The 18,356-nt window shown below is 45.2% G+C and overlaps 1 protein-coding gene across 5 annotated transcripts in view; it reads right to left on the reverse strand.

The window, feature by feature from the left end:
• ABCC12 (ATP binding cassette subfamily C member 12) overlaps nucleotides 1-18,356 on the reverse strand; it is a 96,416-nt gene that overhangs the window by 31,906 nt on the left and 46,154 nt on the right. For 2 of the 5 annotated variants that reach the window (XM_075536381.1, XM_075536378.1), the window contains 6 exons: nucleotides 12,760-12,884; nucleotides 10,166-10,238; nucleotides 8,451-8,654; nucleotides 4,927-5,061; nucleotides 4,742-4,817; nucleotides 4,587-4,658 (listed from right to left, as the gene is read on the reverse strand). In XM_075536381.1, coding sequence (XP_075392496.1) covers nucleotides 4,587-4,658; nucleotides 4,742-4,817; nucleotides 4,927-5,061; nucleotides 8,451-8,654; nucleotides 10,166-10,238; nucleotides 12,760-12,884 — 685 coding nt within the window. Of the gene's footprint in view, nucleotides 1-4,586; nucleotides 4,662-4,735; nucleotides 4,818-4,926; nucleotides 5,062-8,450; nucleotides 8,655-10,165; nucleotides 10,239-12,759; nucleotides 12,885-18,356 lie in introns of those variants that run through there. The other 3 variants (XM_075536380.1, XM_075536379.1, XM_075536382.1) reach the window with 2 other exon arrangements.

Consider the following 18,356-nt stretch of genomic DNA (forward strand, 5'->3'; position numbering starts at 1 on the left):
GAAGCCAGTGGTTAGGTGCTTGGCCGCAGTTTGACCCCACCGGCCACTCCAGGGAAGAGACATGTGGCAATCGACTTCCATATGGAACCCTGGAGGGAAGTTCTACTGTCCAGAATCAACTCAGTGGCAGGTGGTAGTTATGGGTATGTGCTAAACCCTGGGATGCTGGTGTCCAGAATCAACTCAATGGAAGGTGGTGGTTATGGGTATGTGCTAAACCCTGGGATGCTGGTGTCCAGAATCAACTCAATGGAAGGTGGTGGTTATGGGTATGTGCTAAACCCTGGGATGCTGGTGTCCAGAATCAACTCAATGGAAGGTGGTGGTTATGGGTATGTGCTTAAACCCTGGGATGCTGGGACTCTTTTTGGTTCTTCCAGCAGCAAGTCTGTCTAAGAAAAGGATATAAGAGTGGTCGTTTTAGGGAGTCTCTAGGTGGTGCACTGTGCTCAGCTCCAAACCCAAACAGTAGTGGTTCAAGTCTATCTAGCTATACTGAAAACAGCCATTCAAAACCCACTGGAGCAAAGTTTTGCTGTTATACATTGGGTTACCTCGAGTCAGAGTTGACTCAACAGCAATTAGAAATGGGGGAAAGTGTTTCTTGGGGAGCTAAAGGAGTAGGGAAGAGAGGACAGTCAATAAAATGTGTATCATTCAGTCAGGTATCTCCGTGAGCGAGCAGAGCTCCATACCACACAGAGAAAACTCAGAGTCAGCGCAGTGCTTTGGGGTTTTTTCAAATGACGAAAGGAGGCTGATAGTTCTACACCAATTCACATTGGCGATTGGTTGAGGCCAGTGCCCCAAACCAAAACTCACTGCGGCAGAGTTGATTCTGACACACAACCCTATAGAACGGAGGAGAACTGCTCCACCGAGTTTCTAAGGCTGTACATCTTTACATTGCAGTGTGAAGTCGGTGAAGGTGAGAGAGTCAACTAGGTTTCCTTTCTATAATTTATATGCACTTCCTTTCCTGTCGCTGATTGCAGCCCCCGCAGTGTGCTGTCACTTAGCCCACATCCTCCCTGTGTGTCCTGTTTCCAGTCCTCGGCCTCTCCTTCTGAGCTTCGTCACTGGGTAAATGCTGCTCTTTTTATTTCAAACTGTTGATTTTTCTAAAGAATGCATACCTCCCCAAGGTAGACCTGTCCGTTTTTTCGCTTAAAATTGATGCATGGCCGGAGGAGGCTCGGTTCTGGACCTGAAGGGTGATGAAGAGCCATATTCTCAGGGATTCTACCAGTCACTATTCAACCGGTAAGCCCCATATTTTTTAAGATTTTTAGAATTTTGTTGCACATTTCCCCACTCTATCCAGGGCCTTCTAAAGTGAGCTCTATCTAGTTCTGGTCTCAAGGTCATGGAGGCTGTTGTTCACGTGGCTCATTACGACTACTGGATTGTTTCCAGGTGTTTTCAATTGTCTTCACTCTTGTTTTATCCAGACAGGGGAAGACCAAACTTCAAAGACCCCAATCCGACAAACTAGGATGCAAACAAAACATTGCCTTCGTGAACTGTGTTGTGAGCCTGTAATTTTTATGGACGCTTTCTGCCACATCATTCTCCGGTGGGGATACGGGGCAGCTGTTCAATTTGCACCATCAATCTTTTGGTGAGCAGCACCAACAAACAAAGCAACAGACCCACAAAAAACCAAATGCATTGCCATCGAGTTGATTTCTGACTCATCGCAACCAAATGGGGCATGATAGAACTGCCCCTTAGGGGTTTTTGAGACGTTTAATTTTCACAGGACAAGACAGTCCTATCTTTCTCCCACAAACTTTCTGATAAGTTAGAACTGCTGATCTGATCCTAGCACCTCGGTGCATAGTCCACCAGCTTGAACAGTGCCTGGTGCCCTCTGCCTTCAGGAAAAGAAATTCATAGCAGCAGTGGGGAAGGGGCTGCAGACACTCCGAAGACAAGGAGGAACATGGGTGGCCGAGCCCAACTTCATTTACTACCAAAAGCAGTTGCATGGAGTTGAACCGGCCTCATGAAGACCCATTGGGTGTCAAAGCATAACGATGCCTTATCTGGTTTCCTAAGGCTGTTTTCAGATGTATATCAGCAAGTAGGCCTTTCTTCTGAAGGGGTTCTGAGTAGACGTGAATTTGTTAGCAACCAAGTGCACTGTTTCACACACACACACACACACACACACACACACACACGAAACCCTAGCATCTACTACAGAGATCAACAAGAAAGAGCTCGCTCCTGTCTTCTCAGTAATTGCACCTTATAGAAGTAATCAGGACTCATCTGCTGTATGAAATCTTGATTTAGCCCTTAGGGCTTTTTCAAAACCAACCAACCAATTTCCTTTGAGTTGATTACAACTCATAATGACCCCATGAACGACCAAGTAGAACTGTGCTCCATAGAAATTTTGATTCTTTTAGAGGGTGATAGCCAGACCTTTCCCTTGAGCTGTCTCTTGGCGGACTCAAGGCACCAGACTCTGAGTTGGCAGCTGGGCTTTTAACCACTTCCATCACCCAGGGATGCCATGGTTTTCCCAGGGCAAAGGGAAGAAGGCTGTCAGTTTCTCATAGACAGATCACTGAGAGACGCAGAGATACTGGCTAAAGCAGCTTCCAGAAGCCAGAGCTAAATGCACTTGCCTTACCTCTCTTCCATAGAGAGGCACAGAAATGTCACCCCCAAAGTTTAATCATAAACCATACTTGGCTTCCATAAACAGAGATACATAGAGCTGGACAGGGGGACATGCCCACATTAGGACTATGCAATCTACTCGACAGGGGCGGCTTTCACACCTCCAAGGCACCTGCCTTGCTGAATAAGGCCACCGTTAGACTGTCTGCCAGGAAACCCTTGCGTGTTTGTGAAAATGTGCGATCTGACTTCCACTCATTCTGTCTCCTTCTGGGGCTGAAAATGAGGAAACCACCTCAGCATATAGGCAGAACCTAATGGAGGATGTCCTGGAGGGCAAAGGGGCATGGTGAGATCCCCCACTGCCCCGCAGCCTTGCCAGTGGGCTGCCACAGCTCTTTACACCTTCAGAGACTGCTTTGGAACCAAGCAGGCGGATGGCAGCTCTGCCTTTAGTTGTTCGCAAACAACTTCCCTTTCGGTGGCTTTCGGAGTAGTTAGCAGTCCAGTTGTGTATCCTAGGGTTGGGATAAAATGGTCAGGGTTTCTCTATAAAGCTGTACAGAGAATGGGGTTCGTGAGGACTCCCTACCCTGTCGCTTTGTGGGGCAGTACAGAGGAGATGGCTGGCATCTCCGGTCTGTCAGGGAGGCCTACAAGCAAGACAAATATTTTGCCTTTTCAAACATGTTCCTTTGTCAAAAACGCCATTAATATTGCCAAGTTTCATCAGTTCAAAGACTCACATTTTAACAGCTCTGAAATCAGGATAAGCCTCCCTTTGATAGCATGTCATATCATTTAATTGGCCGAGATTTTTGCTTTCAAAGTGGTACATAAAATGATCGTGATCTTTTTATGTCATTTATGGCATTCGCGTTTGATGAAATGCACCAACTGCTTTGCTTATTTTCTCAGCCATGCATCACGTGGGAACAGGACTCTCACTTGGGAGGCTGTGGGCCCTGTGAGCCTATGGATGTTGCTCTCTGGGCCCTCTGGCCCAGCACAGGGTAAGGCTTGGAGTAGTCTTAGCTATGTGATGAGGATACACGGCAGGAAAATAGCAGTGTCTACAGTGACTGGGAATTGTAGTGTTTAGCAACACCCCTTGGTCACCCCTGGCCCTCACTATGTTCATCTCCCACAGCCCTTTTCCCACTTTTTTAGTTCCCTCATGCCCACACCCCATGCCATTCCAACTCCCCACCTTCGCACCAGGGCATCTCTGCTAAATTCCTACATATCCTTGAAGGGTCAGCCCAAAGCTCCCCTCCTCTGTTACACCCTTTCTGACTAGACACTCCCACCTTCACGCCTATTTCTCTTATCATAGTTTCCCATGATTCTCCATTTGCCTATGATCCTGATCAGACCTCTCATAGTCAGTCCCATGGAATAAGGATGGGGCAATCTCTTATTATTATTATTCTTGCCAGCCCAGCTCTGTGGCCAGTGTCTTGCTGAAAGAATAAACAACCGGATCTGACTTTGCTCCCTCTATTGCTATACAATCCTTTCTTAGTGTTTCCGATAAGGAATAGGAAGAATCTGCTGGGCTTGCTGTACCTTACATGAGTCCCTGTGCTTTCTTTTGGTCTCTCGTCACAACAGCAAACTACTGGCAGTTTTGATGTGCCAGGTCTTATGCTAACCACTTTAAGTACCGTTCTTTATTTAATCTTTGTGATAAATTATGATTGGTACAATAATGGTAAGGCTCAGAGTGGTCACACAACTTGCCAAAGGTCACAAAGTTTCAAGTAGTGAGTTTTAAGTAGTGAAGCCAGGATTTGAATTCAGGCAGTCAGAGACCAAAGCTCACATTCCAGCAGACCATCCCGTGCTAGTCTCCCAAAATGGCATCTACTATGCTGCACTTCACTATCCCAAAGAGCAGCGATTCAACAAATACTTAAGACTCTAGATCTGAGGAAATGAATGGCAAATACCTTTTATATCTACAAAGTCAAGGTCTGCTTCAGATTCTTTTCCTTCATCTTTCTCATCTCTTGGAGCCAAAACTAGGGTAAGAAATAAAGACAGATCTGTGCCCATTCATGAGCCGTGGGAAATAAGAGAGGTTTGATTCTAACTCTGATTGTACCGGCATCTTCATCTCTCTCAGCAGGGCTCTCCTTAAGAGCTTCCACCATCGCTGCATTGTAAATGTGCTCAGGATCCTGGGGACATAAGGGAATTCTTTTTAAAAGCTAAATGACAGAACTTCTCCCAAGTCAAAAATGACCTAGGAAGGCTTCCAATCGCTCCCTCTCGAACACCTGGCGTTACCTTGAATTGCAGCCCTCTGAGGTTATGGATCAGTTTGGCATAGTGCCCTCGCTCCTGCATCAGTTTCATATGGGTTCCCCTTTCACAGATCTCTCCTTCTTCTAGCAAAATGACTTCATCGCAGGACTCCAGGAACTGCAGAGAGAGAAAAGCAGTCTCCAGTGAGCTCTGCCTTGGTAAGAGTGGGGGGATGCAAGATGCAAACCCCCCTCACGGGGTCCTGGACTCAGGGGGACGCATGATGCAAACCCCCCTCACGGGGTCCTGGACTCAGGGGGACGCATGATGCAAACCCCCCTCACGGGGTCCTGAACTCATCTCGGAAAGGGTTTCTGAGCTGCAGCACTACAGACCACACCTCATGGTGGCCCCAATGTGTCAGACGAGGCGTGGGCGGCTTACAGCTTTTCCTGAATGATTGTCTAGACGCAGACCATCAGACCTTGCTTCCAGGGTCCCTCTGGGAGGCTAAACCTCTACCCTTTTATTGACCAACCAAAAGCTGTAACCATTTGTCCCACCCAGGAGCTCACTCTCAACATTAAGTCGAAGCACTAAGTCCATTGCTCTCGAGTCAATTCTGAGTCACGGTGGCCACGTGTGTGTCAGAGAGGAACTGTGCTCCGTTGGGTGTTCAACGGCTGTGACCGACTATTCAAAAGCAGATGCATGCTCCCTGAGCGCTCCTGCCACCCACACAAAAATCCTCATTGCTGTCAAGTGGATTCTGACTCATGCAAGGGCAAGGCAGGTTCAAATTGCTCCCTAGGTTTCTCATGACTTTTCTTTATGGAAACAGAGCTTCACATCTTTCTCTCATGGAGTAGCTGGTGGATTAACAGCCAACCCTTCATCTATTGTTCCATCCAGGGACTCCTTATTGATGTTAACAAAACAAACAAACAAACATGAAACTCATTCAATTCTCACTCAAAGCAACCCTATTGGGCTAAGTAGAACCGTTCCATAGAAGCACCTCATCTTTCTCCCGAGGAACCGCCTGGCTTGTGAATCTGAACCTTTCAGTTAACAGTCCAGTGCTTAACCCACTGTGCCACCAGGAACTCTTTATTGACATTCACGTGCTGTTAGTGAGTCAGTTCTGACTTATAGCAACCCTATAGGACTGAGTATTACTGCTCTTTGGGGTTTCGAAGGCTGTAAATCTTTTCGCAACCAGAAAGCTTCCACTTTCTCCAGCATAGCAGCTCGAACCAAAATTTCTATGTTGTAAGGGACTGTCCTGTGTTACAAGATTTTAGTAACACCCCTGGCCTTTTCTCACTAAATGCTTTCAGGCACTGTCAGATGTCCTGAAACGTGGGGCGGGGGAGTGCAAAATTGCCCCTGGTGGAGATCCGGCAGTGATCTGGCACTCACAGTCCTCATGAGTACAAAAGCATCCTTCAGCTGTCAAGTTGGAGCACAGTGCATTTTCCTCTGCTACTGTTTCCTGAATGTGCTGCCCTCTTAAGAAATCTCATTATGGAGATTTGGAAAAGGAATGAACAAAGGCACCGCAGCCAAGAATTATCATTTGGCAGTGAGGTGAAATGCCAAGTTCAACAGAGCCTTCTTCTGCTAAAACAATCTACAAGCTGGACTCATCATCTTCACCTAGCCTAGGAGAAGCTGCCGGTGCTGTAGTCCCAGCTACAGGCTATACTCCTGAACTGAGGCGCTCACCGTAGCTTTAGCTCTGGGATAAAAATATAGCAGCATTTAATGATGGCATCCTACGTTTGGCCCAAAGCAATTCTGTATCTCTAATTTGATTTTCCTTCATTTCCATATCACGCCTGAAATAAAACAGCTCTGCCAGGAGGGGATCCCTTTCACATTAGAAGAAGATGAACCTTTCCCACGGGATCTACCCTTGTGAAGTACAGGGAACCCGCTCCTCGAATTAGCCAAGATTCTGTAGGATTGTAGCGGGTTCCGTCTAAAGAAATATATAATATGAGTCCAAGGTATTTTGTATTTGGGGGACACCCAATGTCAACTCAGCCTTGCTTGCTCTTGATTTTAGAAGCCTAAGAGAAATATCTTTGTTTGATCACTGTATACCTGACACATTGTGTGTGTGTGTGTGTGTGTGTGTGGTGTGTGTATGTGTGTGTGTTTGTTCAGTGTGTGGAGGGGGCAGGGGAGGTGGGGGATTACCAAATGGCCCAACAATAGGCATTTAGGGGCTTGAGATAGCTCTAGCCCCTGTTTCCTTTAAACAAACTGCCCAGCTCCTTGTCCAATTCTCTAGCAACCCAAGCAAGCGTAGGCTGGGTTTTAATGTGGGGTGTCTTTCCCCCGAAAATAACCTCTCACGGTATTTTCTAATTGTGCATTCAAAGCCTTATCCCATCTCTTAGCTCTCTGCCTCCCACAGCCCAATCAAGGAGTCAGCTTGCTTAGCCTGTGTTCCAGATGGGAAAACCGTGGCACGATAAAGCCTCATGTAGCCCCCTGCCCTCTCCTGCACGCACCTGGGCACAGGGTCCAGCTCCTGACAATGTGCCTCTGACTGTGGAGCCCCGCCTGCCTGGTTCACCACAGTGAGGCCCAAAGAGATCAGAGCAGCCTGCTTCTGCAAGCCCTCACAAACTCCCACCCAGGGAGGGATGCCAGTGGCCAGCGTGCTGACTTCCTTTCATTGGTTTCCTCAAGTACCAGAAAAGCAGTCAGCTAGCCCAAGCACTCACAGACATTTGGGTTGTCCTGAGCCCAGAGTCAAAGCAGCAAAGAATTGTTCTGGAAGCTCTCCCTAGGCTCCTTCTGGATCAGTAGACACCCCCTCCTCCCCCACATCGGATAACCAGAACGAAACGATAGTGCCACCTGGTGGTTGCCTACATTTTCTAACATGCAAAAGAGTATGTTAAAATGACCTTGGGGGAAGGTAGAATCCCTCATTTTTTCTAAGGAAAAGAGGCCTGATCAGCAACACATTCATTATACCCGTGACAAGACCATTTAAACCTAGTTCTTGCCTGAGGTCATGATGCTGTTTCATGAGTTTTTTAGATTGACCCAGAATTGCGGTCCCTTGATCCTTAACTGATGAATTACGAATCTCTCACCAAGAGGACCCAGAAGCCCCTTTGGAGAAAAGCATGGTGGTCACAGCCTTGACAACCCTGTGCACAAGTATAGTTCCAACTAATCTGCAGTCTGTGCACTCCAAATCAATTCCTCCACCACTGGTCTGATTGGGGGTTCATGAGGACTCCTAGAAGGACAGTTCAGATCTATTTTGTCTGGTATCAGACATCCCTCTCCAGATCCTCGGAGAGGACAGCCCTCTCAACTGCAGCGTATCTCCCTGGAAATTGAGGGTGCAGAGCTGTGAGATGTAGGCAGAACGATATAGAAACTAGGATGGCTGGGAGAGTCACGCATCCCTGCTCTTCCCCCATGCTGTCCGGCCTCAGGTGAGGAAGGAAAGGTTAAGCAGAAGAGACTTTGTGACCATCCAAGCATCAAGTGTCACATCCACCCATGACCTCATGGACCATGGAATTCCCCGTCACCTGCAGCTGGTGGGTCACCAGGACAATGGTCTTCCCCCGAAGGGTCTTCTTAATGCACTCTTCAAAGACATGCTTCCCCACGTGGGCATCCACAGCTGACAGGGGGTCATCCAAGAGGAAGATCTCGTGGTTCGAGTAGACAGCGCGGGCTAGGCTGATCCTCTGCCTCTGCCCCCCAGAGAGGTTGAGGCCGCGCTCCCCGATCTGCAGAAAAGGATAATGACATTGCACACAATTAACCTCCACCGGATGCCCTGAAGTTCTCAGAGAACAGAACCTTCTCAGAACTCGGAATAAGACCTGAAGACCTGGAATCACCATGGCCAGGTTCTTTCATATCTTGCAGGGACTCCTTGACCCCCTCAAAATCTCTGCTAAGTGTAAGAGTTCTACTTCTCAGGAAGCCTTGTGGATACCAACTAGAGAGACTCCTTAGTTACGTTGAGTCAGAAGTCCCTGTCCCATCACACTCCTTTCACAAGGTACATCCATGGGGAGGCATTACGATCATTAACACCAAAGGGAATCATTTGAGCAGAAATCTCTTGGTAAACAGACAAGTGAACAGGGGGAATAAGAGGCTAAGAGAGGAGATCAAGAAGTGGCTTTATGTTTACCTACTTGTGGATTAACTATCCCCACCAAGTAACCCTAAGTTCTACCATGACAGAAAGCATATCTGGCATGTCCACATCCTACCCTGTCCATTAAACTCAAAAGAAACCCTCACTGAGCTGTGCCTATGGGACAAGGCCCTTGAAACTGAACAAGAAGGTGTCCCTCTGTCTACCAGAAGTGAACATTTTGTTGGAAGATAAGTCACACACATAACAATGGCTCACACTTCAGCAGGCAGGACTCCACAAAGTCTTCCTCGAGAAGGTAAATTGGGGATTGGAACCTGAACGTTAGTAACTATAGTAACCATGTCAGGACCAGAAGCAGAAAGGCTGGAAGGTCATTGGGCTTTTTGACCGGCATGTGGGGGTAGATGGTGGTCCAGAGAAAAGCTTGAGGAAGTAAGGGAGGCCTTGAATGCTAGAGCAAGAAGGCAGTGTGGCCTCTTCTTGACACAGGAAGATTAAGACACTCGTGTGGGAAGATGCTGCTCCCTGTCTGTCTTTCTTCAGAAAGTTCTACCTTTCTGACCTTCATTGGAGATCTAGGGAAAGAATGGAGACCATACAGAGGACAGAATTGAGAATGGGAGACAGAAAGACATCCCTGAGTCACTTGAATGACAGGCCCAGCATAGGCCTGTGATGCAAGTCTTTGGACAAGCGTCCCACAGGGCACCATTTGGAGATGATCTTCATACTCCAAGACTGAGCAGAGCCAGTGAGGCAAAAAGGCACACGAAGACCTCAACAATACGAAGCAACCCTGGGTCCTGGTCTTTAGAGAACAAAGCAGGCTCTCAAGGTGAAGAAACAACTTTCACCAGAACTTTTCCTAAAATGATCTGTAGTCTCAGAAAATGACCTCGCCGAACCAATCACAAGTGAGCGGTCTCTGCCATGTCCATTGTGATAGCCACTAAGCATGGACCCCGCTGGAGAATTCAGGGTGGGAAGTGCCCTCACTTTCCTCCCAGCCCCTGGGCCCTTTCTGTTCCCTGGGGAAGCAAATGAGGGGTGAGCCGAGTCTCGCCCCATGGACTTGGATCAATGGCTACCCCGCAGCTCTAGTGGGAGTGACCTCTTAGCTCTGCTCACCTCTGTCAGGTCCCCGTAAGGGAGGCTGCTCAGGTCTTTCTCCAGGCCACAGACGTGGACTGTGTGCTGATACCTGTGGGCGCATAGGTCACAAGTGAAAACGACTCCCAGCCACCACTTGTGCTGATTTTAGGGCTAGAAAGCATAGTGGTTAACAACAGGAGCTTTGGAATCATAATCATCTGGGTTGAAAACCAGATCTGGGTGACAAGTACTATATATCCCTGGCCTTCACTCTCCACTATACAAAATCAGGGCAGTAATTCTCAATGCGTTGTTATGCGAATGAATTGTGGAGATATATATATATATATATATATATATATATATATATATATATATATATATATATATATATATATATATATATAACCTTTAAGAAGGTCAAATCCATTGCAAATCCTCCACCAATAGGAGTTATTACTATTAATGCCTATTCCGGTTTTCTAATTACAAAACTCAAACCATTCAGCACTTCTTCTCCAACATGAAGCTGCCCCCTCCCTCCTCCTTCCTGTGACCTCAAGTAACAATATCACCTGAGGAGCAGAACTTCTGCTGGTGATGCCACATAAGACGGATGCCGTACCCATCCTTAGCTGAGCCTCAGTGGCAGAGGGGCCTATACAATGGGCTGCTAACCACAAGCTCAGCAGTCCAAAACCACCCGCTGCTCCGCAGGAGAAAGATGCGGCGTTCTATCCCCTTCAAGAGGAAGAGCTACAGGAATCCACGAGAATCGATGCTACTTCGCCCTGCAAGGTCACTATGAGTCAGCATCAACTCCATGGCAGTGACTTTGATTTGGAGGACTCATCCTTCAGGCTGAACTAAAATGCCATCCATTCTAGGGAAACCTTCGTCCCTGACTCTCTCATCCCACACGCTGATGATCTCTGCTGCCTCTGACTCGGCGGACCATCAATTTTGTGCATCCCTTCTATCCCCTTCCAGAATGGAGCACCGTGAGGGCAGAGTTATCTGAACCATCCCTCTGTTCCTAGGGTGTCCTTCTTGTCGCAGGCATTTGGTAAATGATTGCTTTTCTGCATCCGAATTGATTAAAGAGCTGCACTGCCATTCCAGTCCAGTGCCCTGGAAAGAAAAGGCAATCTAGGGAGGGGTGGGTGATTGTTGCACTTGCTGGGTACTATGAGTTGTTGGCTCCAACTCCTAATGATCTTATGGATAACAGAACAAACAATGGTGGTGGTAATTATACACTTTTCTCGATATGATGGTATTAGTGAATTGAATGACAAGTGGACAAAGTGATAATAAACTTTGCTAAAATGCCTGATTCTGTGCCATCTTCACCGCTGCTGTTGTGTTTGAGGCTATTGTTTTGGGTACTGGATCAATCTGCCTCACTGAGGGTTGCTCGCTTTCCTGCAGACCCGATACGTTACCACATATGATCATCTCCTCGAGGCATTTGTCTTTCCTAATGATATATCCAAGGTAAATTCGACCAAGTATCACAGCCCTTGAGTCTACAGAGCATTCTGGTCAAACCTCCTGAGGACAGATATGCTCATTATTCTGATCAAACAGATAAAAGCAGCAAAGGAGATGTTGAGTAGATAATTCTAACTGATGCCAAGATCTTCGGCATGCATCCACCCTTCCTGCCATCTGAACTTCCTGAGGACAGGATGTCAGGGCCAGAGCAGAAAAGGAATGGACATGCCGGGAATCCACCCGGTGGCCAGCATCTGTTAGCAAGGGAAGATTTTGTTCTTTTAGTTTAACTACTAAGCTATGAAAGTCCAAACCACCCCCTGGAGCATTGACAGCCAGAATCTTAAGACCAATTCATTTTTCTTTAATGTTCAGCATCATGGTGCTTGGAAAGGTTTCAGGGTGGCTCAGCACAAACATGAACAATGATGCTAATCTGGCAGTTAAGATATATAGCCAAGACTTGACTCTACCATTTAATAACTTTGACCTTGAGTAGGTCAACTCATCTCTCTGGGTCTTAGCCTCTTCATCTGTACAAAATGTATATGATGACAGAATTCTCTTAAATAAGTAGTCACAGGACTCAAATAAGAGAATGCATATCCGAGCACACCAAACTTGGCCTAGAAATATATCCTGAGCATTATTTTCCAGAAATGTAAAGTAATGGACTGAAGTATATCAATTATGACTTGACCTTTGTTTTTCATTAACTAATTTTGAGGACGCTAAAGGCAATATGCTCTGTAAATTGGATGTCAGCTAATAATATAAGGGTCAATTAATCCCATACCCACTGCTCACAACTTCATGCTATGTTTTGGTTACTCAGCCTAAAGCAAAAGTGTTGAGTTCATTTTTCTCCATCAGACAACATATGTGCTGTTGCAGAGAACCTCAGAACATATGCTGCACTGGGAATACACGGCTGATTCTTTGGACTTCTCAGTGTGTAAACCTAGGTCTGCAGAAAATGGCTCTCCTGGACTCCTGGGTTAGCAACAGAAAAAGCAGCACCTGAATGTTTCATCAGAACTCATTAGAGAAACATACTTAGACATCATTGCCAATAGAAGCATATTACTACTATTGCTGTACTAAAGTGCTCGGGCTTTCAAAGTCAATATTACCTTTGATGATCATATTTTTCTCCAAATAATATGTTTTCTCTCACATTTCCATGGAAGATCCATGCTTGCTGGGAAACATATGCCAAAGTTCCATTGACTGCCACAATTCCTTCCTGTAACTGCATCTGAAGGAACAATATCAGAGAACCTTCACAAGCTAACCCTCGCCGAGTTCTCCTCAGGTTTCCCCTGGACTCTTATACATCACTAATCATGAACAGGGTTGACGAGAAGTCACGCCATGCCCATGTGAGTGAATCTCGGGTCTCAAAGACAAAAATCTGCAAGGGACCAGGCAGGGAATAGAATGCGGTCCAGAAACAGAATAATCTAGAAAAGGAATGGTGCATTCTCTGCAAAATGGAGAACACAAGCTACAGGGGTGTTAGCACACTACTAGCACCTTTGTGCCAACTAGACCAAGATCTAACTCCAAGTGTAGCTACCAGTCACAAGGCATTTCCTCCTCCCAGGGTCTTGACTGGATCTGAGTCCCACTTAACCTTTCTCAGCTAATTGCTGGGGGTTGATCAGCTCTGTAACTGTGCATGAAGGCTCGGGCGTTCCCTGTCATATGACAGCAGCTTCAATTCAGTTGTGGAATTGGTGCCATGCAAGAAAGCAGACCCAATGTAACCAGAGCTTCTCATTTTCCAAGAGAAGCGGAAAATCCATTTTCAAAAGGATTTTTTTCACATTTAAGACATTAGGAAGTTCAGCTTTTAAAACATGCATGAAGGTCCCCGGGTGACACAAATGGTTTGTGCTCAACTACTAGCCTAAAGATTGGTGGCTTAAACGCACCCAGCAGCACCATGGCAGAAAGTCCTATTTGTTTGCTTCAACAAAGACTGAAGCCAAGAAAAACCTTGTGGGGTAGTTCTACTCTATAGCACATGGGTTTGCCATAAGTCAGAATCAACTGGACAACAACACGTTTTGGCTTTGTGAACTGGGTGATTCTCCAATTTCACTCCTTAGTGTTTATTCCTGTATTAGTCTGGGTAAACTAGGGAAACAATTCCACAGAAACTCGTGTGTGTGTGTGTGTGTGTGTGTGTGTGTGTGTGTGTGAGAGAGAGAGAGAGAGAGAGAGAGAGAGAGAGAGAGAGAGAGAGAGAGAGAGAGGAGAGAGAGAGTTTTATATAAAGGATAGGTGTACATTAAGAAAGCATCCCAACCCAGTGACAGTCACAAGTCCATAAGTCCAACATTAACCCATATGTCTGACACTGATCTACAAAGTCCTCCTCAATCTCACAAAACACATGCAATGATGCCAACTGCAGGAGGAAAGCCAAATCAGTGATCATGTAAGCATCTCAGCGCTGGCAGGGGTCTCCACGTGGCTGCTCCAGCACCCAGGGCTGCATCAGGGTAGGTCCATGTGGCTTCTCCTCAGGGATGTCTTACAGGAAGTGAGCATTGCCAGCTGAAGCAGGGAACTGGCTAAGGCAGCTGCATCTTGGTTCGATCATCAGAAAGCAAGAGACCTGAGAACAAGAAAGGTGAGGCTCACCGAGCCATTTATCTCTCTGCCCTTCAATTAATCTGACGTGTGTTTATCAGCCAGGTTGGCACAGATACTTATATACCCCTGTTCATTGTAGCACTGTTCACAATAGTCAAGAGATGTAAATAATACAAATGTCCATCAATCAATGGATGAATATGCAAAATACCATCTGAAACTGCATAAAAACAAAGGAATTCAAGATGAGCAGTCAACATTAGTCTCTATGGAGAGAGTGAACACATTTCATTTGCAAATGGGAACCAGACAGCGATGCCTTTTTCATCACTCTTTTTCAGTACTATTCTGGAACTGTTAACCAGAGCTAGAGGACAAGAAAAGGCATCCAATTTGGCAAACAGGAAGTAAAATTGTCTCCGTACGCATGTAGTTTGACACTATACATAGTTCATAGAAGATCCCAAAGACTCAGCAAGAAAAGTGAATGAATCAGCAAATTGGTATGATATAAGATCACCACATAAATATCAGTTGGATTTCTTTACATAAACCAAGAGAACCCTGAAAAAAATTTAGTAAAACCATACCATTTTCAATAGCTACCCAAAAGACAAAATACTAAGGAATAAACTTAAACAGAGAAATAAAAGAACTACGCAAAGAAAACTACAAATCACTACTATAAGAAATAGGAGAGGCCGACATAAATGGAGAAAAGTACCATGCTCATGGATAAGAAGATTTAACATTACGAAAATGTCAATACTACCAAAGTGATCTACAGATATAATTAAGTTGATTTCCGGCTCTAACATTACCTTTTAATGAGATGTAAACACTAATCACCAGCTTTGGTGATGGAAAGAAAAGAGACCTGGGACTAGCAAATCACTGCTGAAGAAGAAAGTTGGAAGTCTCGCAGTTCCTAATCTTAAAACCTTCCACAAAGTCAAAGCATACTGGTACTGGCACATCCACAGACACAAAGATCTATGGACCAGAATTAAAAACCTAGAAGTAAATTCTAGGACATTTTAGATTGTGTAATATGTGGTGCACACACACACACAACTACTATAGGAAAATAAATAAATAAGGGTTTGGGGAGATTGGAACTCTTATACACTGCTGGTCATATTATAAAATGATGCAACTAGTGTGGAACTAGAAATACCATACAGCCTAGAAATGCTTCCACTTGATTCATGACAGTGAACCTAGGTTCACCGTAGTCCTAGTCACAGTAGCGCAAAGATGAAACCAATCTAAATGCCCATCACTGGAAGAGTAGATGCAAACTATGGTAGATACACACAATGAAACACTATGCAATTTTAAAGACTAGGAATGAATCTATAAAACACTTCAACATGGATGAACCTGAAGGACAGTTTGCTGACTAAAGTAAGCCAATCACAAGAAGACAAACACTATATGAAACCACTATTATAAAAATTCAAGAAAAGGTTTTCACACTACCAAAAACATTCTTGTATGTTAGCCGGGATTTGAGGGACAGAGTGTGTAAATCACTAACTAGAGGATAGACACTAAATGGGAAGGCAGAAAAAAAGTAAAACAAACAATATTATTAGAGCCAAAGGGGAAAAATAAGTTGAGTCCTAATACATGTTATACCATGAATGAACTTTGAACTTATCACATAGAGTGAAATAAATCAGTCACAAAATGGAAAAAAATACTGTCTGATCCCCACTTATACAAGATATCTAGAAGAAGTAGGTCTTATCTAATAAGAATAGATAAGTTTATTTGTTGTTATCGAGGGCAGGTAGGCAGGAGAAGAAAGGAGAGATTGGAGCTTAGAGGGCACTGGACTTCATTCAAAGTAATGAAAACAATTCAAGACTAGTCGTAGTCGAACAACATGATGAATGTATTTGTATCACTGAACTTCACTTGTAAAGAAGACCTGCTGGCACCATGCGTTAAGTGCTAACCAGAAGGTCAGAGGTTCAAACTTCGCAGCCACTCTTTGAGAGAAGATATGGCTATCTGTTCCCATAAATATTTATATTGTCAGTAACCTTATAGAGAAGTTCCATTTGGATGCAACTCAATGGAAGCAGGTTTAGCTCTTTTTTGGGGGGGAGAGGGGGTTAGGGTTTAAATTGTAATTATTCTATTACCTATATATTTATCACACTTTTTGAAAAGCATTAATGGGATCCAGTCCATTACTCTGAGTACATAAATTCATGTAAGATGATCCCAAGTTCTCAAGAGAGCGGGTCATGAGAGGTTGGGCGTGGCTCTCAGACCTGCTGCTCCCCAGGCAGCAGTAGTGTGTCAAAGTCAAGTAGAGAAGAAGGGCAACAAAGGCAGTCAAAGGATATGGTGACATTTCACCCACAGGAATGATCCAAGGGACAGAGACGATTATACTTGGGGAAGAAAGCATGATAGTAACAAGAATGGTAACAAAATCAGTAATAGCTAAAATGTAACAAGGACATGACAAGCCCTCTGCTAAATAAATGCAAACAGAATGCTTATAACTGGCATGGGGAATTATCCTATTTCTAACTATTTTCTCATTTAATCTTCAGGACACCCTCCTTAACCTCATTTTACAGATGAGGGAACTTAACCAAAAAGAGGTCACCAATAAGTCAGTGGGACAGATGGTGAGTCCAGGTAGTCCAGAGCCCACTTGCTTAACCACCATGTCTCCCAGAAATAAGTGAGGGGGGTTAACCACACCATTGGACCATAGCAGATGAATTCTATTTTCTCTAAGAAATTTGCCAGCAAGCAAACCAATGGAGATAAAGCCAAAAGGAAGTGGATATTACTCTAACATACATCAAAGTGCTCCAGCAAAGCACCTGGCCATAAAATGAGTTTTCCATCACCGGAGATGTCTGAGCAGAGATTGAACAATGTCCTGTACAGGATGTTGTTGAGAATGTCATGTTAGTAGGTGGAGAATTGGGTAATGCTTGCCTACTTTGAGATGACCATAGAGCCACACAAGTGCAACTCCTCAGAGACTCACCTGATCCCATTCCCACATCCACTTCGAATGGGAAAGCAGAAGAATCCACAGAAATTAAGAGAGTCACCTATCTTGGAGCTCATAAGGCACACAGAAGCCTTCTGAACCTCGTGTCCCTCATGTCTTCAGAGGCACCTAACCCCTTCTTCCCACAGACAGAGGCAATCTGGCCTTCCCAGTCATCTCTTTAGAAAGAGCAGAGTGGAAATCAAGAGAGCTTAGTACTTGTGGTTGTTACATAACCTGGTGTCCATTTGAGGATTCAGAGTGAAGGGGTGGAGTCTAGCCTGTCAATCAGAAAATAGCCAATGAGGCCTTTTTGTGGGCAAGGCCTTGTCCTTAGGATTCTGGGAACTCCTGTCTTCCTGCCTGAAGGCAGGAGACACTCTCTGTCTCTGCTCACTCCCTGGGAGACATTGCAGCTGACATGACGCATGGAATTATGCTATTGCCCTGAGTTGGAAAAACCATGGGGAGACCCCTGCCAGCGCTGAGATGCTTACAACATCACTGAATCCACAAGAGTTTCCACCCACTGGCCGGTGATCTTCCTGCATTTAGCATCTTTGCATGTGTTTCGTGAGTCTGAAGAGGACTTTACAGATTGGTATCGGACATATGGGCTAGTATCAGATTTATGGACTTGATCTGGACTGGTCTGGAATATTTTCTCAATATTCAACTGCTCTTATATATAAACCTCTTTCTTAAACACATATGAGTTTCCATGGACTTGTTTCTTTAGTCTACCCAGATTAGCACAGTATTCTTCCTAGAAAATTTCTTATTCCTTTGAAATACAAGGTAGAAACCACCACAACTTAGAGGCCCGTGGCTATAAGATATTATTTGATCATTTCCCAGCATTACACAGGGACCCGAAGTCACAGTTACTCCTCTTCATTACACAAGGTTGACAGAGAAATTGGAGGCACATTGCTGCTTTCATTGATGCATTCATTTAAGCATTCATTCAGCCTGAGCTTCTGCTCTGCACAGACCTCGGGACAAGCCCTAGAGGTAGGGAGAAAGGCAAGGCAAAGACATTAAAAAGCATTGTGAGTCCCAATTTCCTGGGTCTTTCTCCACCAAGCTGCCTTGCTG

This window comes from Tenrec ecaudatus, chromosome 18 (genome assembly GCF_050624435.1).
Source record: "Tenrec ecaudatus isolate mTenEca1 chromosome 18, mTenEca1.hap1, whole genome shotgun sequence".
NCBI classification, from domain to species: Eukaryota; Metazoa; Chordata; class Mammalia; order Afrosoricida; family Tenrecidae; genus Tenrec; species Tenrec ecaudatus.